The 18,860-nt window shown below is 37.1% G+C and overlaps 1 protein-coding gene across 2 annotated transcripts; it reads left to right on the top strand.

Moving 5' to 3' along the window:
• The first annotated feature begins 1,542 nt into the window (after nucleotides 1–1,542).
• Nucleotides 1,543–16,595, top strand: SPINK6 (serine peptidase inhibitor Kazal type 6). 2 transcript variants are annotated; one of them, XM_027081684.1, is made up of 5 exons: nucleotides 1,543–1,670; nucleotides 1,862–1,993; nucleotides 4,750–4,772; nucleotides 14,365–14,480; nucleotides 16,363–16,595. In XM_027081684.1, exons 2-5 carry the CDS (start codon nucleotides 1,936–1,938, stop codon nucleotides 16,406–16,408), a joined length of 243 nt encoding a protein of 80 aa, XP_026937485.1. In that variant the 5' UTR covers nucleotides 1,543–1,670; nucleotides 1,862–1,935; the 3' UTR covers nucleotides 16,409–16,595. The 2 variants fall into 2 exon arrangements, with proteins under 2 accessions (XP_026937485.1, XP_026937486.1); XM_027081685.1 differs by having other exon boundaries at nucleotides 1,575–1,670; nucleotides 1,885–1,993.
• Nucleotides 16,596–18,860: the final 2,265 nt, after the last annotated feature.

Genomic DNA, 18,860 nt, shown 5'->3' with positions numbered 1-18,860 from the left:
CAGAGATCCTGAGAGTTTAGAGCAAGGTACAGAAGCAACTACCATAAATGAAATTTGGGGGAGAGAAGTTTAAGCAGATATCTTAGGAAGGACACCATGGATTTTTATGATGGAATATCACTGACCACCACTGTTTTTCATTCTGTGTTAACTCTTTTGAACTGTTTTCATTTTGAAACACAAAGTTATGCTTAGACTGGCCCTAAATATTCTGATCACAGAGAAGAAGAAAGAAACGGAGAAGGCAAAAGTGCAAGCATTGGGAGTGGAATGGGGAAGAGGAAGGGAGCACCATACCTAAAACCAAGCCTTTGCAATGTTTCAAAGTTTCCAAGCACTGCCTTCAGGGAGGTGGATCTGAGATCTGTTCTCCCATCTTCTTGCTTGGCTGCCTCATGAAGAAACCCCTTCTCTGCTGCAAACCTCAGCAGCTCAGCACTTGGCTTGCTGTGCATTGGGTGGTTAACACTGGTTTGGTTAACACTTGCCAGGCACATACTTTCCCTTCCCAATCCTATCTATACTCCTCTCTCCTCTATCATTTAAGTTCAAGTTTTTAAAAATTGTCAGGGAGGCAATGAAAAGAAAATAATTCTCACTTTTATCACAGTCACGCTTCAGTTCTGAATAAACAGTAATATCTTATTTGATTATCAAATTCAGTGAAATATAGTCGCCATTTTCAAAGACAGAAAATGCATCCTAAATATTGAGATGAATCAAAGTAAAATTCCTAAAAATATGTAACTTCCAAATGGAAAACAAATATCCTGAACTAAAGGGAATAGTAGCTGAACTTTCTATATATTTTCTTGAAGTGACTGTTTTAAAAGGAAACCAATTATTTAGATATATAACTTCTAAGTTAGTTATTTATACATTGCATTAATCACTTGTGTTTAACTTGGGCACATTTTTCATAGTCTTCCCATACTCGAAATTGTTATATTTTTCTTCATGATATTTTTAGTAGCAGTTTATGATTTGAGACAGACTTTCTCATAGTTTATCACTATAACCATGGTGGGGTTTTTTGTTGTTGTTCCCTTAAAGAAAGGTTTGGCATCCCACTCTTTGACCTGTCTAGCAATTAAATTGGCCATGACAGTAGGATTCATCTAATTTTGTATGAAAAGTATATTTTCAAGGAGTCAAAACATAAAGAGCTTTATTATGACTACTTTTTTTACTTTTCAGAAAAAGGAGAAATATTAAATATTCTGCATCTCAAATATTCCTCAGTTCAGTAACTGTTAAAAATATTTTTTACAAATTAAAAAAAGGTACATTGACTCCCTTGTTCATTTTGGCTCAAAATTGAAAATCACTGGCATTTGACAACAATATTTTAAAAAATAACAATCAGATTTCTGCCCAGAAAATGATTTTGCTGATACAGTTCTGGTGACAATGTAGACTACTTACCTCTTTCAGGTACACCTTGGATGACGTGGACTCTGAAAATCCAAGTTACACCCAAGATTCCATTCCCCTGTGGTTACTCATCTGGATCACAGACATGTAGACATAGCACCAAGTGGGACTCCATCAATGAGTCAGTCAACCCTTTCATGCAGCAAAACCTTAGAGGGAAGAGCAAGGAGGATGTATTGGCTATTAGGAAAGCGCAGATTGCTAGCAGAAAATGACATCCTCTAATAAGATCTAAGGTACGACTCATACAATTGTCCTAATTTTTAAGATTGATGGGAAGCATAAAGCATTCTTTAAGTTGGTGACTGGTTCCAATAAATGCCTATATAGTACTGCATATGGTTTTAGAATGTGAGTTTATAAAGAAGGTGGAGATCCCAGCTCCCTCCATCATGTCTATATATATATGTCTGAGTGTGTGTTTTAGAGCTCTGGGGAGTGTCTTGACAGAGAACCTGAGCTGGACAAAGCAGCCTTAATCTGAGTGAGCTAACCAGCACCATGAAAATATCAGGTGTCCTTCTGCTCCTCTCTCTGGCTCTTTTCGGCTTTTATTCAGGTGAGTTGTTTTTTTTTTTCCCTTAAAATTAAAATCCAATACTTATACTAAACGGGAAAAGACAAATGAATTTGTCCACCATATTTCAAAATCCTAACAATTTTTATATAAAAGACCAATTCTGAGAGATCATTATAATGACTGTGATGATGAAAATGGTGATGTTAATAATTACAGAAATAACTTTCATCTGTTGAGCATATACTATATTCTAGGCATGTACCCAGGGCTTTTATGCATTATCTCCAATACACATAGCAAGGTATTCATATCCAAATTCCATATATAAGAAAACTGTGGCACAAACAGTTAAGAAAACTGCAAGGACTTGTAACCAGTAAGCAGAATTTGGAATTTGAATCCGGGTCTTTAGACATCACAGATGATGTCTGTGCCACAGAAACAGTATGGAGAATGGATACTTATTTTAAATATTAGCTTGGCTTTCCAAGACAAGGGAAAGCTTTCCAGTCCTCATTATTCTTCTATAGGACTCAACTGAAATTGAAACAAGCAGAAAACAGGAAATTCAACTGGAGAATCCTTCAGAAAAAAGTTATTGAACCTTAGAATTCAGAAGCATATATGCTATTGGTGAACTAAACAATTCTTCAAGTAGGGGAATATCTTTGGCCACCTAAATGAGCAATAGTCATATATTCTATGAATTCAGATTGTTCAAAGGACAATTGTACTTCAGTTTGATGTTTTTCATCACATCATCATCTGTGTGAATGAACAGGGCCATTGCATCTATTTCTTTCCTTCTTTATTATTCTACTCTATGCTACTGTAGTGGGCAAAATACACACTAGAGTCTCTGGACCCAAAACCTAGGCCCATCTCATCTACCAACGTCCTGTGTCAACTAGAGAAACAGCTCAACTCTCTGAGAGATTCTCTCATTTTTAGAATCCTAGACATGAGACTGAGTCCTGGGACCTTCCAGGTCTGGTGTACCATTTTCTATGACAAAAGTAGTTGAATTTTGCTGCTATCAGAAATTTAAATGCCCAAACATGTAAAAACAACAATTTTTCAATGAGATTGAGCAGATGAAGAAGTCATTGTTCACGGGAAAGTGGTCATATTTTCATAAACAAATCCATTCAGAAATATAAAAAAAATGGATAAACGATGTCTGTGATATTATGTAGTAAGTTTGACTACTAAAGCCAAGTAACTCGAGTAAGTGGCTCAGTCAACTGCTGAGATGACATAAAAACAGATTTGACTATATTAAAATCTACTTGCAAAGACTGACTCAGAAATCAACTGACAATCCTCGTATTGCTTCTCTTTAGACAGGCTAATTGATCTATTTAATTGGACCTGGTTGACCAATACAAACAAATACTATCAATAATACTAAAACAGGGTCCTTGATAGACATGTTGGCATTTGGAAATGCATAGTGCCCAAGAGCCTTAATGTTGAGACCAAGAGAAATGAATTTCAGTCCTGGCATTTCCATTTTATAGCTGTGTGACCTTTCTGAGTCTCATTTTCCTCATCTGTAAAATGGGAATATAAAAGGACTAGCACTAAATAGGGAAGTAAATGAGAAAATGCATGTAAAGTGCTTAACATAGTGGATGGAACATATTAAGTGTTCAAAAAATGTCTATTAATGTTACTATTACTAAGTTTTAATAACAAGAGTACTAGTTGGACTCAGGCATTGTTATTTAAGCTTGCTTCCACTTTGACATTTCATACATATAAGACGTTGGGCAAAATCCCTCCTCTTCTGATCAAAGATCTGTACAGCTGAGAAATGACTGAATGTTGTAACAATGAGTCTTCCCTGGTTATAAAAATCACTTGGAGTGTTTACAGAACTATAGACTTCCAGACCGTATTTGGTCTTATATAATGGAATTTTTCAAGTGGTTGTCCTGGGAATCTGTATTTTTAATAATCAGTCACACCATTGCATTAAGGTTGGTAATCACTACAGTAGATGAGCATTAACTTTTTTTCAAATTTAAAAGCTTTGTTCTCTCCTTATCCTTATCAAAATTCAGCAGCTCGTACAAGGATTGAAGCTAAGACTTTTATTATTTCAGGATTTTAAACTACTGTGCTAATTAGCCACAACCTAAAATCACACATACAATTATAAAGATGCAAGACTGTATTTATGGACTTCTTCTCTTTCGGGAATTTAGAGAGATGTAGCAGGAAAAATGAGTCAGAGCAAAGAAAATTAGTTTGTCCTTGCCAGTCTAAATTTGGGCCAAGTCTTTAAAGCTGAGTATAGAAGGCAGAAGAACAATTTAGGACTCAAAGAACAAACAACAAACCCAATCCCTTTCCTCAACTGCCTGTGACAAAGTCTTTGGGGAGGGACCAAAAGCACTGAAATTTGGAATGGCAGAGTTAGAGGAAACTTTCCAACCCAACTTCTCCAAAGTGATGCCAGAAATGATAAAAATCATTCCCACAGTAAATTAGTGACTGGGCCAAGACGGTAACAAGAATCTCCAGATCCTTAGACTATTTGTCTCACCCCGCTCCAACCTCCAAGAAATATTACCTCATCACAGTCCATATCCACATATCACTTGCCAAGTTTCTACTGTTCCCTAAGAGGAGAGCACATATAAAAGAAAATAACCAAGCCATGACTTGTTGAGATGGCCAAGAACCAAGAACAAGTATCATCCTAGGCTTGGGGATTTCCTAATTTTGCAAATCTCACTTTTTGCGTATTCAGAAATTACAGTGTTTGGATTTTATGCTTTTTTTTTCAGGTGTCTTCAGTCAAGGAGTTCAGGTCAGTACATAATTTTATTTATCCTTCAGACCTGAGTGGTTCTTGGCTGGTACTCCCTAACCAAAGAGGTTGTCTATGGGTAAAAGAGCAAAGAAATGGACAAGCAGGCCAGATGAAGAAAACAGCAGAAGTACTTAGTTTTCTAACTACAATATCTTTATGAGAATATTGTTTTCAGTTTAAAAGAAACTAAACACCCACTCCCAGATTTTGTTAAAGTAAAATGAATATAAATAAAAATAGAATGAACTTGTGGTAACATTCATGCTCTTTCACTGATTTCACTGTGTGATCTTAGGCAAGTTACTCAGCTTTTCTGAGCTACAATTTCCACAGCTATAGAAAAGGGATATTATTATTTACCTCACAGAATTAGACTTAAATTACATAAACTATGTGGGAGCATTTGGTAAACTATGCATAGTTACAAAAACTATGAAAGGATTAGTTATTGATCAATAATTAACAGCTTCTGAAAGAGTTAAGACAGAGGTTATTATATTCTTTTTAGAAGTAAGGCAACCAAGAGTTGACAGAAAACTTCTTTAGTGCTTTGTACTGAGTATACACAAACTGATCAATCAAACTTAAATAGAACTTGGGTTAAAAATTGGAATGGGCACAAATTATCTTTATTGTTTGGCTGATTTTTTCCAAATTAATCCACCAACATTTTTCCAGTTTTCTTGTTCTATCAAAAAGGCAACAGAAACGAGGTATTTGCTCTGCCAATCACATCCCGTGTCCATATTGAACATTAATACTTGACTTGGCACTGGCTGTTGTTTGCCTTGCTGTGCCCAAGAAACCTTGGCATCAAAAGTTTCCAGACACTACTGCCAACTAATTGGAGTTGGCAAAGAAGTTGAAAAATATTTTCCAACCCTAATATAACTACTACATTGCATAAGACTTTTTTTTTCAAATTTTAGCATCTCAGAAATTGGAATGTATCTTACAATGAAACACACCTTACAATTAATTGCCTCTGTGAGTGTGTGTGTGCATGCACCTGTGTGTGTCTAATGCATGCACACGTGTGTTTGTACTGGTATACATAATTGTACATTTTAAAATTGATTTCTTATGTTTAAATACATATGGTAGCACAGCCTATGTTAAATATCCAAAAAAAGAAACATGAAAAGGACATGAGATCCAGCCAATACATTTTATATCCCATTAGGTAGTAAAATATGATTAAGACCATTACACATAGGTTTTTAAAATATGGACTTTAATCCTGATTTTCTCATTAACACAAAAGTCACTTCCCTTCTTTGGGCTCTCATTTCCCAGATTGTTAATGTTTCCCAGATTTTTAGTGGTTCCTAAAGTACATTTAAAATAATCTATCTGCTTGCTTTAGGATCTCTGGGGATGCTTACTAAATATTAATATGTAGATCCTCAGGGACCATGCCAGGCTTACTGAATAATAATCCCAGGTGGGAAGTTTTGAATCTGCGTTCTAAGAATCTAGTGCTGGGATGTACTGACTTTGGAGTGCTCAAGTATGTTGGAGACTATATAGATGAGCTCCAATTTGAAAACTTCCTGCCTGTGTAGTTTGAAGGATGTCTCTTTCCCTTCTCATTGCCTTTGTTTCTACATCTGTAAAATGAAGAGTTGGATTTAATGATCTTTAAAGCCCCTTCTGGCTTAGGTATCTGAATCAGTCTGAACCAAGCATGCCTTGCGAAGACTGTTGTCTCTTTTCCATTCAAATATAAAGGGCAGGGGCTTCCCTGGTGGCGCAGTAGTTAAGAATCCACTTGCCAATGCAGGGGACATGGGTTCGAGCCCTGGTTCGGGAAGATCCCACATGCCGTGGAGCAACTAAGCCCGTGCGCCACAACTACTGAGCCTGCGCTCTATAGCCCACAAGCCACAACTACTGAAGCCCACATGCCTAGAGCCCATGCTCTGCAACAAGAGAAGCCACCACAATAAGCCCGCGTACCGCAACAAAGAGTAGCCCCGCTCGCCGCAACTAGAGAAAGCCCGCGCGCAGCAACGAAGACCCAACGCAGCCAAAAATAAATAAATACGCAAATTAAAGGGCAAAGAGGGTATCACCTTTAGGATGACATCAAGGCTACCCCTTCTCTTCTGCATGCCTGGAAAGAGGGTGACAGTCCCAAAGCCAGGCAGAAAAAGCTGAAACTAACCTTAGAAGCATGCCTGACCAAGTTTGATCCAGCCAAGACAAAAGGAAGAATGATTTTTTCCAACACTCAAGTCAATCTTTTCATGCCAAGAAGTCTCTTCATTATGAAGCATCTGATGGGAGATTACCGCTAGCAGTCTAAATTAGAGATTTGTAAAAGTTTCTCATTCTTTCAAAAATATTATTTGAGCTAAACAAAAAGCATGTTCTGAGACTTTTGGAATTCATGGTCCTACAAATTCATGGTCACTTACCTGTAAATGTAAATGACTAATATGCTACCAACTCCAAGTAGGAACATTAAATAACATAAAATAATAATAAAATAAAAATAACTTAAAAACTACAATTTACCATCACCACCCTTCATTACAGAAATTGTAGTATAATAACAAATGTTTGAAAGTCATAATCTCAGAATAAGGATAGTCCTTTAACCTGGATACATTTTGCTTCTAGAATCACTTACTACACTATGTTTATTTTTCTTATTTCCCCTATCAGGCTGTGTATTTGGGAACCATATACTTAAAAAGATGTTTAAATGAATATTTCTGATTGGAATTAACAAACCTCTCAAAAACAATAATTGGCAACCATTTTCTTTTACAATAATTTTGGGGATATCTAAGTTCAGTTTTATTTGTATTTTAAGATAAATACATGGTAAATTTTAATAGTAAAACAATGCTCCATGACTAGAATATGTTTGGGGCTGTTCATTTTTCCTAATTAGCTTGAATTCACTTATAATTAATATACTGACAGAATACCTAAATACAATTTGGAGATGTTAACCAGCCTCTACGACTTAACTACAGAGGAAAACTGAAGCCTCAGAAAGAGGACCTTGCTGAGTCAAGTTTACCAACAGCAGTAAAGCTATGCAGTCTACAACTCAGGACCCCTGACTCCATACTGAGTGAGCTTCCACAGCTCCATGCTACCTATAACCAGCAACAGAAAGCCATTATGCAGTTCATGGGAAAGTGCTTTGAGCAGTATAATTGTCTAACAAATACATGTCTTAAACAAAGAAGTAATTAAAACAATAGTTTCAAGTAAGATAACCTGTCTCCACATGTTGAAGGAATTCTGAAACTTGAAGGAAATGGAGGAAAAGAGAACAGAATTGACTGCATTGGCTCAGGTCAGAAATGTTGAGGGTGGGTATAGGTAGTAAATTTGGAATTAGTGAAGATGCTTAAGATAAAGAAATACATGAAAGACAACACTTGCAAGGGGATAGAAATGATGTTTTAATCTGAGGGTAGGCTGGGGAATCTGAAGAATGGTGCTGTTATGAAAAATGGAAAAATTAGAATGTAAAACTAGTTTGGAGGGAAAAATAAAGTTATATTTTGGTCATAAATGAAGATTAAGTAAGAATCAGATTGTTGACTAAAAGTGTCTTGTACATTTCTGACCAACAGACATTAGAGTTAGAGATTTTGCTGAAGACTCAAGAAAAAAAAGTCTAGGACTCATTAGCATCACCTGGGAAAACATATGTTCTCAGAGAAAATCAAGTGTATAAAATTTTCTTGAAAATGAACATGAATACTCAGGAGGAAACTAGAAAAGACAATAAAAAGGATAGAGAAGATATAGGTGGAGAACTGGAGTAATGACATATACAGAAATCAGGAAAGAGTTTTGAAAAGATGGGAGTGGTCAAGAGTAGCACATATAAAGAAATCATGAACATTTTATAAATAGCCAATGGATGTTCCCTGAAAGATGTCATGTTTTTAGACCAGTTTTGGTAGTGTGGAAGGAGCGTGAAAACCGGGAAAGTAGAAGCCAAGTCAGGGAGGGGTTAGGAAAACTGGTACAATAAAGAAAGGGATTGATTTAACCACATAAGTAGTAAAGGGAAGAAGAAATGAAGTCCTACATCCGAGGGAAGTTGTGTCTGAAATTTTTCTTTGGCTTTATTTGTAGAATTAAAATATTAAACTAAAATATCAATGATGCTGACTCTTTAGTTGACTTAGTGCCCACATAAACTCACTTCACACCCAAGTTAAATGATTTTGTAGTCACTGTTAGCAAAGATGACTAATTTGGGTAACAAAAATGTCACTGCATTCCAAAATATTTAGGAAGGCATAGTTCTTTGAAGAACCATAAGAGGTCAGGCTGATACTAAACACTGGCACCCAATGCCTGGAAGCAGTATCCGAAAGCTGGACTATCTAAGGAAATAAATGGAGGCACTTGTTAAATTCAACACCAATCTAAAATTTTTAAAAAACTGTTCTAAGGGCTTCCCTGGTGGCGCAGTGGTTAAGCGTCCGCCTGCCGATGCAGGGGACACGGGTTCGTGCCCCGGTCCGGGAGGATCCCACAAGCCGCGGATCGGCTGTGCCCGTGAGTCATGGCCGCTGAGCCTGCGCGTCCGGAGCCTGTGCTCCGCAACGGGAGAGGCCACAACAGTGAGAGGCCCGCGTACCGCAAAAAAAAAAAAAAAAAACTGTTTTAAGCTAAGTAAAGTAGGGTAAGAAATAATGGGCTCAAAAATTCTAGAACGTGATACAATTTACATTATTAGTGTATATAATAGTAATCTTACACATGACACTTTACAAAGTGTTTTCATAGGATTTATCATTACAACAACCCTAGAAAACAGGCATTACCGGCCCCTTGTTAAAGATGAAGAAATTTAAACCCAGAACACTGAGTGCACAAAATAATGCAGCTAATGAGTGGGAGAAACAGAATTCAGACTTAGGTTAGTCTAATCCCATCTTCAGGATAATCCCCTAGAATTACAGAGTATTAGGGCACTTGAAGTAGGCGGGGGCAGGGGTTGTCTTTCAACTCTCCTAGGTCTCCCAAATGCCTCATGGAGGACACTTTAAAGGAGAAAAGATAATCCTATCGTCACCCTTTGTCTAGACCTGCTTCAGCTTGGACTGAGAAGCCAATTGCTTGGATTCCGTCTAAAGGAGTCTAAAATAAAAATACAAAAGAGGAGAGAAAATCTCAGCAGAGGAATGACACGACACTCCAAAATCAGCCTACTTCTTTTTGGTTCTGAGAGATGTGGGCTCTTTCTAGTCTCAACTCTGATATTCCTCTGCCTCACTCTTTGTCTCACAAAAGGGATTTCTGGCTGGCTCTACAAAGGCATTCTTAACCTCGCCCAACCTCTGGCGCTCTCAGAGAGTGGTCCTTTTCTGCCCCCAGTCACCAAGCTAAACATTTTCACACAGTGAGTGAAGTGGATCCTCTAGACATAAAGGAGGAAGCATTTGGGCAATAGTTGTTGTTCTCCCACCCAACTGCACAACTAAGGACCCAGCTTTATTTAAGCTACTCCACCGGAAGAAGTCACAGCTAAATCTTGGGTTATCAAAGCTGGAGCATCATTAGAGTTTATCTAGTCTGACGGTACTTAGCATGTTCGATGAGTTACAGAGCCTTTCAGAATGTGATGAGAGACACAGTTAGGGCAGGCCTACAATGAACAGTTTCTTTTCTACACTCCTCCTCCAGGACTATTTCAAATATTCCGCACTGACTTTCTACAACTCTCAGGTGACCACATTTGATCCTAATAAAAACCCTGGGAATGAGACATGGCAGCTGTGTTTTCTGGTTTGGGGGTTTTAATTTTTTGGTTAAGAAAATTGAGGGGCAGATATTGAGTACTTTGTCCAAGAGAACACAACTGGCCAATGGCAAATGGCAGAACAAGTTCTATAATATGATTCCTGAGCTTACTTCAGGGATCATGAAAGGCCACTGCAATTTACAGGTATGTAGGCTTGTATCTATGTTAAGGAGGTTTGTTCATATACCGTTTGGTTGATTAGGTTTTATTCGTTGAAATCCTTTGCTTTTCCTAGTCTCATTCCCACGGGGCAGTGGAAGCGGCAAGTGGGTTTGGGGAAGCAGCTGGGTTCTAGAAATTCTCAAAGCGAAGACCCTCCCCCAGTGCCACTCCCATATCTGTTTTCTAAAGGACAAAAGGCGCTACATCACAAGATGAGAAGGCCGGCTGCCAGGGAAAGGTGGCTTAAGGAGGCGTCTCTTTCATGTAAGAGACTTTCTTTTTTTCTTTTCCTTACCTGCCCTGAGACGCCACCGCCACCTCCGGTATCTTCCCCATAAGCGTCTTTGCCGTAAACATCTTTGCCCCGGGTGTTTTATCCATGGGTAACTAATTAGCCGTAAGGCAATTTTGCCGTAAAAGTTAACAGGTTGATCGTAAAAGATTAACAGGTTGATCGTTCGGGTTGATGATTCGGTTTCCACTGGTAGGCAGTTTGGTTTCATTTATCCATTGATTCAGTACTCCAATTTTTATATTACATAAATCTTAGCCCTCATAATAGTCTAGACGGTGAGGAGCACACTGGCAGTCTTAAAATAGTGGATGATAAAGACTACACGTATGGGCTCGATAGAAAACATGGTGATAATACTTACTTGACAATATACCAGGAACAAACAACAGTGTAGAAGCTTTTACGAGGCAATTCAAAGCTTAGTTACAAATGTGCATCCTAGTATTTGGAAAACAATACCACTGTTAATGAAGGCAGAAATTTTAGCAAAAAAGAAACAGTGCGATGCCGATGCCAAACGAGGAGACGAATCAAGCAAAAAAAGATATAATACTATGAACTAAAGACGTTGATGGCAAATGCTTAGGTACAGCCCACAAAATTAAATTAGGTATTTGTGCAATATGGCCCTGAATTTGCACACATTTTAAATGAATTCAAACATGCTGTATTTTGCAATAAAGTCTTTTTAATTTTGCTATGAAAAATAAATTTCATTATATCCTCATTAATGTCCCTCTTTTATTTTTAGTAATTTTATCTTTTAGAGCAAAATTGCCTTAGGGTCAAATAGCTATCAGTGAAAGTGTTTGTGGCAAAAATGCTTGTGGCAAAGATGCTTACAGAAAAGAAGTTTATCGTGAAAATATTTATCTAGAACCTGTAGAGACACACATATCTCTGACTTGAGATGCCCTTTTCTCGGCTTCCACATTGCCTCTATTTGTCCCACTACGTCATTTACAACACGTTGTGCTGAAATTACCTGTCCCTCTGTTTCCCTAATGCAGATAAGATGGTGAGCTTATCGAGATATTTATAACCACTTCCTCTTTGTATCACTAGCACCCAAACTGTGTTTTCAAAATACTATCAGTAATTACCCATTAGCTCTTTGTGAAATAAAGGAAAATATCTATGATTATTCTGTGGTTTAAAGAATTTTCTTGACTCAAGCACACAATTGCAAATTTATATATTAATGACATAAATACAAAATGCATTAGCTTTTGAAAAAAATATATTCTATGTTTTATAATATCCTAAAGATTTTCCAGCTTTTATTTTCTGTTTGGAGACCTAAAGAAAAGATTACTCTCCTGGAAGTGGTATGAGAGGATGGAGTGATCTTTAAGAGCACAGGAGAGAGTGGGCCTGTAGGTAGGACTGTAAGAAGCCTAGGTATCTCCTATCTGACCATGCACTAAGAAAATCTCTGTTTAGCACCATACTACCCAATCTTAATAGTACAAGATGCCAAATTTCAACAAAAAGTGTATATTTAAGAGTCTCAGGTACCTTAAATCTGATATATGTGATAATATTTTTAAACTCAGTTGTATAGCTCTTTTGCTGGGCATTTTCTCATGCAAACCTTCAGAGGGCTTTATCAGTATATAATGGTTTGCTAATACTTTAAACAAATGGTTCCTCTTACCTCTGCCCATACAGTCCCCTAATAAGGTATTTTAATAAAGCCTACGTGGCCTGACTATAAGCATGGTCAAGGGTATACCATGACACTTGGTCTTTATTTCTCTCTATGAGGATGTGTTGGAAATCAACCATAGTATACTGTTGGAAATTCTGGGTCAGCTATGAGGAGTATGTTCAAGCACTGGTCTCAATGCTTCTGGTTGTGTGGCACTGGTAAGCCACTTAATTTCCTGAGGATCAATTATACATATTGGCTAGAGCTTCCCTGCTGGCACAGTGGTTAGGAATCCGCCTGCCAATGCAGGGGACATGGGTTCCAGGCCTGGTCCGGGAAGATCCCACATTGCCGCGGAGCAACAAAGCCCGTGCACCACAACTACTGAGCCTGTGCTCTAGAGCCCGCACGCCACAACTGCTGAGCCCACGCGCGACAACTACTGAGGCCTGCGCGCCTAGAGCCCTTGCTCTGCAAAAGCCACCGCAATGAGAAGCCCGTACACCGCAACGAAGAGTAGCTCCCACTCGCTGCAACTAGAGAAAGCCCGTGTGCAGCAACGAAGACCCAATGCAGCCAAAAATAAATAATAAATAAATAATTTTTTAAAACAATTATACATACTAGCTAATATGTATAATATTGTTCAGTGTGCATCTCAGGGTTATTGTGAGACCACTGAGTTGATCCATATGAGAATAGTTTGGAGATTATGAAGCAATTAATAAACCTAAGACAGTATTATTTTAATGGAACTGTGATGGGGTAAAGTATGGTCCCTCTATTCATGTTTAAATGTCACTTCATTCAACATAGCTGCCATCTGAAGAAGTTCAGTTCTACCTACTGCATATTGCCTGTACCCTGGAATAAAATGGCTCAAATATTATTTGCACACCAGATATTGACTCAACTGACACTGAATTGAAAAGAATCTTAAAACTTCAGACTACTTCTGAGAGACCACTAGAACCAAGGGGATATATTAGTAGCATAAGCTCTATCATTCCTTCTATAGAGCACTTGATGATATTAATCAGTCATAGCGTGTGTTCTCACCAAGGCTTGATGCAACCTCAGAACCCTTCAAAACAGAGCAATTTAGGGTAGCCATTACTCAGTTATTGTAGTAGGCACAAAAGTTCAAATTCTACAGACTCTGGGACAGAGTAAATTAACATAATGACATTGGAATTTTGTTTTCAAGAGTTAATAAATGGATGTAGCAGCCACAGGTAAAACTAACAAGCTAACAGATAACATCTGGGAGCTCCTAGCAGTGATCTTGTGCAGAACGAGTGCTATTGGAGTTACATTAATACAGTTTAAAAAAAAAATGCCATTTAAAGACCAAAATCTACTCTTAGTTGGAACAATTTAGTGTTGGAGCAGAAAGTCATACCTATAGCATTTGCCTTACTTCTTCTGTAAGAAGTAAACATCTGCCTTACATCATTATCTTACTCCTGAATACAATAATTATAGCCATGTATTCCCTATTTCTTAAAAAGTCTTAATTATGTTTAATATATTCTAGTTAGAAAAGGAAAGTGATTTCCTATTTCAGGAAACTTTACATCACAACTACATACAATACTATAGATAATTCTAAGTTTGCTGTCCAAAACTTCTGTTCTGAGGGACAGTCCCTTAGAATGCACTAATATCAATGTCAATGTGTTTACTTTGCTAGATTGACTGTGGTGAGTTCCAGGACCCCAAGGTCCACTGCACTCGAGAATCTAATCCCCACTGTGGTTCTGATGGCCGGACATATGGCAATAAGTGTACCTTCTGTAAGGCAATGGTGTAAGTATCATACTCACCAAAACTTCCTTGCAAACACAAACTTCCAGAATAAGACTATAACACTTTCCTTGAGATATTCTAGAAAGTTCTACTCATACCCACCCATACAAACTGAAGAAATAAGCTGCAGGCAGATGGGTTGAAAACATATGGGTCTGTGACACAAATGAACCTATCTATGAAACAGAAATAGAATCACAGACATAGAGAATAGACTGGTGGTTGCCAAGGGGGAGGGGTGGGAGAGGTTTGGATTGGGAGTTTGGGATTAGCACATGCAAACCAGTATATATAGAATGTATAAACAACAAGTTCCTACCGTATAGCACAGGGAACTCTAGTCAATATCCTGTGATAAACCATAATTAAAAAGAATATGAAAAAGAATTCATGTATATGTACAACTGAGTCACTTTGCTGTACAGCAGTAATTAACACAACACTGTAAATCAACTATACTTCAATTAAAAAATTTAAAAAAAAAGAAAACATATGGGTCAAAAAAACCCAAAAAAATTATCTAAATTATTTGAAAACATAAACAGTTTACTTTGTTATTATTAAATTTGACTCAGGAAAATTATTTTTAAAATTTATACATCTTTAAGGATTTTGACACAGTTTCTTATTTTTTCCTTTATTTCTAATTAAAATTTCAACAATTTTCATTCAGTTATGTTTGTTGCTATTATTAATAATTTTGGAAAAGATGAAAGAAATTTATAAAAGTGCAGTCAAGTTTGAAAATTCATCAAAATCAAAAACTTGTGAGAAAATTTATCAAGAAAAATATTACTTTAACCAAATTACTTGCAGACATTTTATTTTATCACAAATTATATGTTGCTAGGGCACCAAGTCCCATTCATTCTTCTCTTTTAGTCTGAGGAAAAGAGCCTTTCAATAAATAATAGAGGAGAGGATTATCCCTTATTATCCAGACATTCAAACTTTACAGATAGTGTACTAGGAAGATCCTATCAAGGGCCAATATTTATTGAATTTACATGTTTATAAGAAAGAACGGTGCTGTAGATTTTAGCCAATTGACTGTGAGATTCCTGATTAAATATAATTTATAATTAATAAAAATTTATTCAATCAGTCAACCAATCTTTTGGTCTGATTGCTCTAAAAGCAAGGGGGTTTAACCCAGATAAAAGTTTAACCCAGATAAAAGTTACCTCACTTCCTCTATCGCTGTCATCATTTTCTTGTATTAGAGTTTCTTCTATGAATGCCTTAATTTCCCTCAATTTAGTCATAAAATTCCTAAGCACAGGGATTATATAAATCCCTATCAATAATAACAGGGCTAAGCACATAGAATGATATAAATAAATATTGAATCAATGCATAGTACCTGTGTGCCTATGTTTCTATATAACATATCTGAAAAATCAATACCAAAATCTACCAGGAAGAGTGCAGTAGGGTAAGGTGCGATTTGATTTAATGGTCCCATATTGCTGAGAAGGCCTGATATATGTCTGCTATAAAATGCCAAATGCCTGAATATTTGGTTCAACTTCTTACATCTTCTATCAGGTTAGAACTACGACAGTATAGTCTCCTTGCCATTATATCTCCTGTCACTTTTACCTTTTCTAGTTGTATACATATTTGTTCTCAGATGATGAACAGTTAAAACCAAAAAGTCTAAACCCTAGTAAAACTCTGAAGTTTGTTAAGATTCAGGCCTTCTGCAATTAGGCAGATGTTACCTCTGAGTGCATTTAAATAACCCCTGCCTAATCACAGACATGGACACCTGTAAAGCAAATGATTACATGGACTATGACAGAGTTAAACCTTTTTCCAACCTCTGTGAGGGATACTAATGATATTGCACTGAGCATATATTTGTCTTTCTTTTTTGTAGGAAAAGTGGTGGGAAGCTCAGCCTAAAGCACCCTGGAAAATGCTGAATCAGAACAAGCGTTTTCTGCTGACTTGCCAGCTCCCTCATCCTTCTTTTCTTGCCTCTGCTCTTACTTTTCTCTAGTGAATCCCTTCAATTTATAAAGACACACCTTCTACTCTACCTTGAGCTTGGGGAGTTCAATATATATTTCCCTTGATTCACTCGTCAATAAAGTAAATTCTGTAGAAGTACTGTTTGTGTTTTTACTTTGTGATCAAGAAAACATACAGATACAATATGGAATATTGACCTGGCGTAAACCTGGATAAAAAGACCTGTTTTTCTGATCAAAATCAACCATGCAGTCACTGTGGGATCTTAGGAAAATCCCTTCTCCCTCTCTTATTCTTGGAATTTCAATGTGAATAATTTTTAACAAAATGACCATATGTTTATAATTATTTTCCAATATCTACCATTTAAGTCTTAGATCATGAATTATAGGTTCTTTCCAATTTCAGGAAGAGTATTTTATATAAAAATAAAACATTTATCCTCTTTGGACCATAGTTTTCTTATCTCTATGGAATGATGGATGACATTACTACGTAATAGACACTACATAAAGACACGGTTTATTTGGTTTCCCAGCAACATCGAAGGGTCTAACAGAAAGAAGTGAATATATATTCAATGAATAATGAATAGATGCAAAGTTTCTAAAAGTGTGCACATTAAAGAATGTAGTTAATTGATCTTAATCATGGAATGAGAGAACTGGATGAAATGTGAGAAATCTTAAGGCCCAGAGAAAGCTTACTTATACTGCCAAAGAAAAAATCTCCAGTTAGCAGAAAAGTCAAGGTTAAAACATAGCTCTTTGGGCTTCGCTGGTGGCGCAGTGGTTGGGAGTCAGCCGGCGATGCAGGGGCCGCAGGTTCGTCATGGCCGCTGGGCCTGCGCTTCCGGACTCCGCAACGGCAGAGGCCACAGCAGAGAGAGGCCCGCGTACCAAAAAAAAAAAAAAAAAGCTCTTTTGATAATTAGCTCAGTCTCCACGTAGCTGGCTCAATCCTCGGTAAACAAGTTGAATATACAAATATCTCATTCTTAGCCATCCAGTTGGAAGTATTGAAAAATCTCCCTTTGAGTACTCTAATTCAGTAAAGCATGTATTTACAAATAACATCTTCCTGCGTGAACTCACACAGAAGACCTCTCTAGATGCATTTTCTAGGTTATCATCCTTCTGCCAGCAAACAGTTACTGGGTGCCTACTCTGAAGCAGGCTCTGTTCTCCGTGCTTAGAATCCAGTGATGGACAGGGATGAGAAATGAAAAAAAAAAAAATCCCTATCTTAATGAAGTTTACGTTCCAGGAAGGGGAAATAGACAAAAAAAAACCCCATAATAATAACATAGTAATACTTAAGGCCAATTGCAATTCTAAGTCAGATGGTTAGAAGAGTCCTAACTAGGAAGACATGGAGATGAGGGAGTTAGCCAAAAAACTTCTTGTAGAACAGCAAATGAAGAAGCTAGAACACAGTCCTGAAGGCTGAAGCACACCTGATTTATTCAAGGTTCAGCAAGGAAGCCATGGTGATTGAAGAGTAGTGAGTGTGTGGGCAAATTACAGGTGATAAGGTCAGAGATGCATGAGCCAAATCATGAAAGATTTTGTGGTCATTGTTAAGATTTTTTCTTTTATTCTTATGTATAAAAGTGTGTTAACTATAGATATTAAGATGTTTCTGTTTGTAAAATCTCAATTATATTTTATGCACATAGATGTTACCCTTTATGTATATAATGGAAGAGGGCCTAGCCAAACTGGGGGATGCATTTGATATTTAGGTAAAGAGCCTGGCAGTGGATTAGGTTGTGCTAGGGAAAATAAATACCTTCTCCTCTGTCAAGTGTGGCATTTGCACTCTTCCATGCTTAAAGGTTGTTCCCCTTGCTGAAGAAAAATAACTACATAATACATAATTAGGATAAGGTGATTCTTAAGAGGGTGGATCTTTGAATTGTACTGACCAGAATGTGAGTCATGACTCTGACATAAGGTATGTGTTTTTGAACACGTCATCTGACTTCTTTGTATTGTGATTTACTCACCTGTAAAATGGGGATACTAGTCTTTACCTCCTAAATGTACTGTGAAAATTAAGAAAATGATGCATGTAAGCACTTAGTCTCTGATATGTAACAAGAGCTCAAACATCAGTAACTTTTATTATTATATTCTGTCCTCAATTTCAGCATTATATTGTCTTTATAAAGCACTGGTCAGGACACCTTTGCTCTTTTTCTCAGTATTTACATAGTTTTTAAAATGTCTATCTTCTGTTCATTTAACATTTTTGAAAATTCACGAGGTGGTTTTTTCTGCCAATTTTATCTGTGTACTAAATTCCCTGCTCATTAGAGAAATTAAGCCCTTTTCTCTTTAGTTTCTGCTCCCTGAAGTTATTTAGCTACTCGAACATCAACATTTAGAGTGCTGTGTGTAT

The sequence above is a fragment of the Aethalodelphis obliquidens genome, unplaced genomic scaffold, assembly GCF_003676395.1.
Source record: "Aethalodelphis obliquidens isolate GAN/ISIS:26980383/991018 unplaced genomic scaffold, ASM367639v1 scaffold45, whole genome shotgun sequence".
Classification (NCBI taxonomy): Eukaryota; Metazoa; Chordata; class Mammalia; order Artiodactyla; family Delphinidae; genus Aethalodelphis; species Aethalodelphis obliquidens.
Note: the sequence above shows the minus strand (reverse complement) of the source record. Positions and strands in the feature narration are given on the sequence as shown.

What these genes read in the sequence shown, in the direction of transcription:
- SPINK6 (XM_027081684.1), top strand. Translation starts at nt 1,936, where the DNA reads ATGAAAATATCAGGTGTCCTTCTGCTCCTCTCTCTGGCTCTTTTCGGC. An exon ending in TCTTTTCGGCTTTTATTCAG is followed by an intron (nt 1,994 to 4,749) that starts GTGAGTTGTTTT and finishes TTTTTTTTTCAG; the next exon opens with GTGTCTTCAGTCAAGGAGTT. An exon ending in ACCTTCTGTAAGGCAATGGT is followed by an intron (nt 14,481 to 16,362) that starts GTAAGTATCATA and finishes TCTTTTTTGTAG; the next exon opens with GAAAAGTGGTGGGAAGCTCA.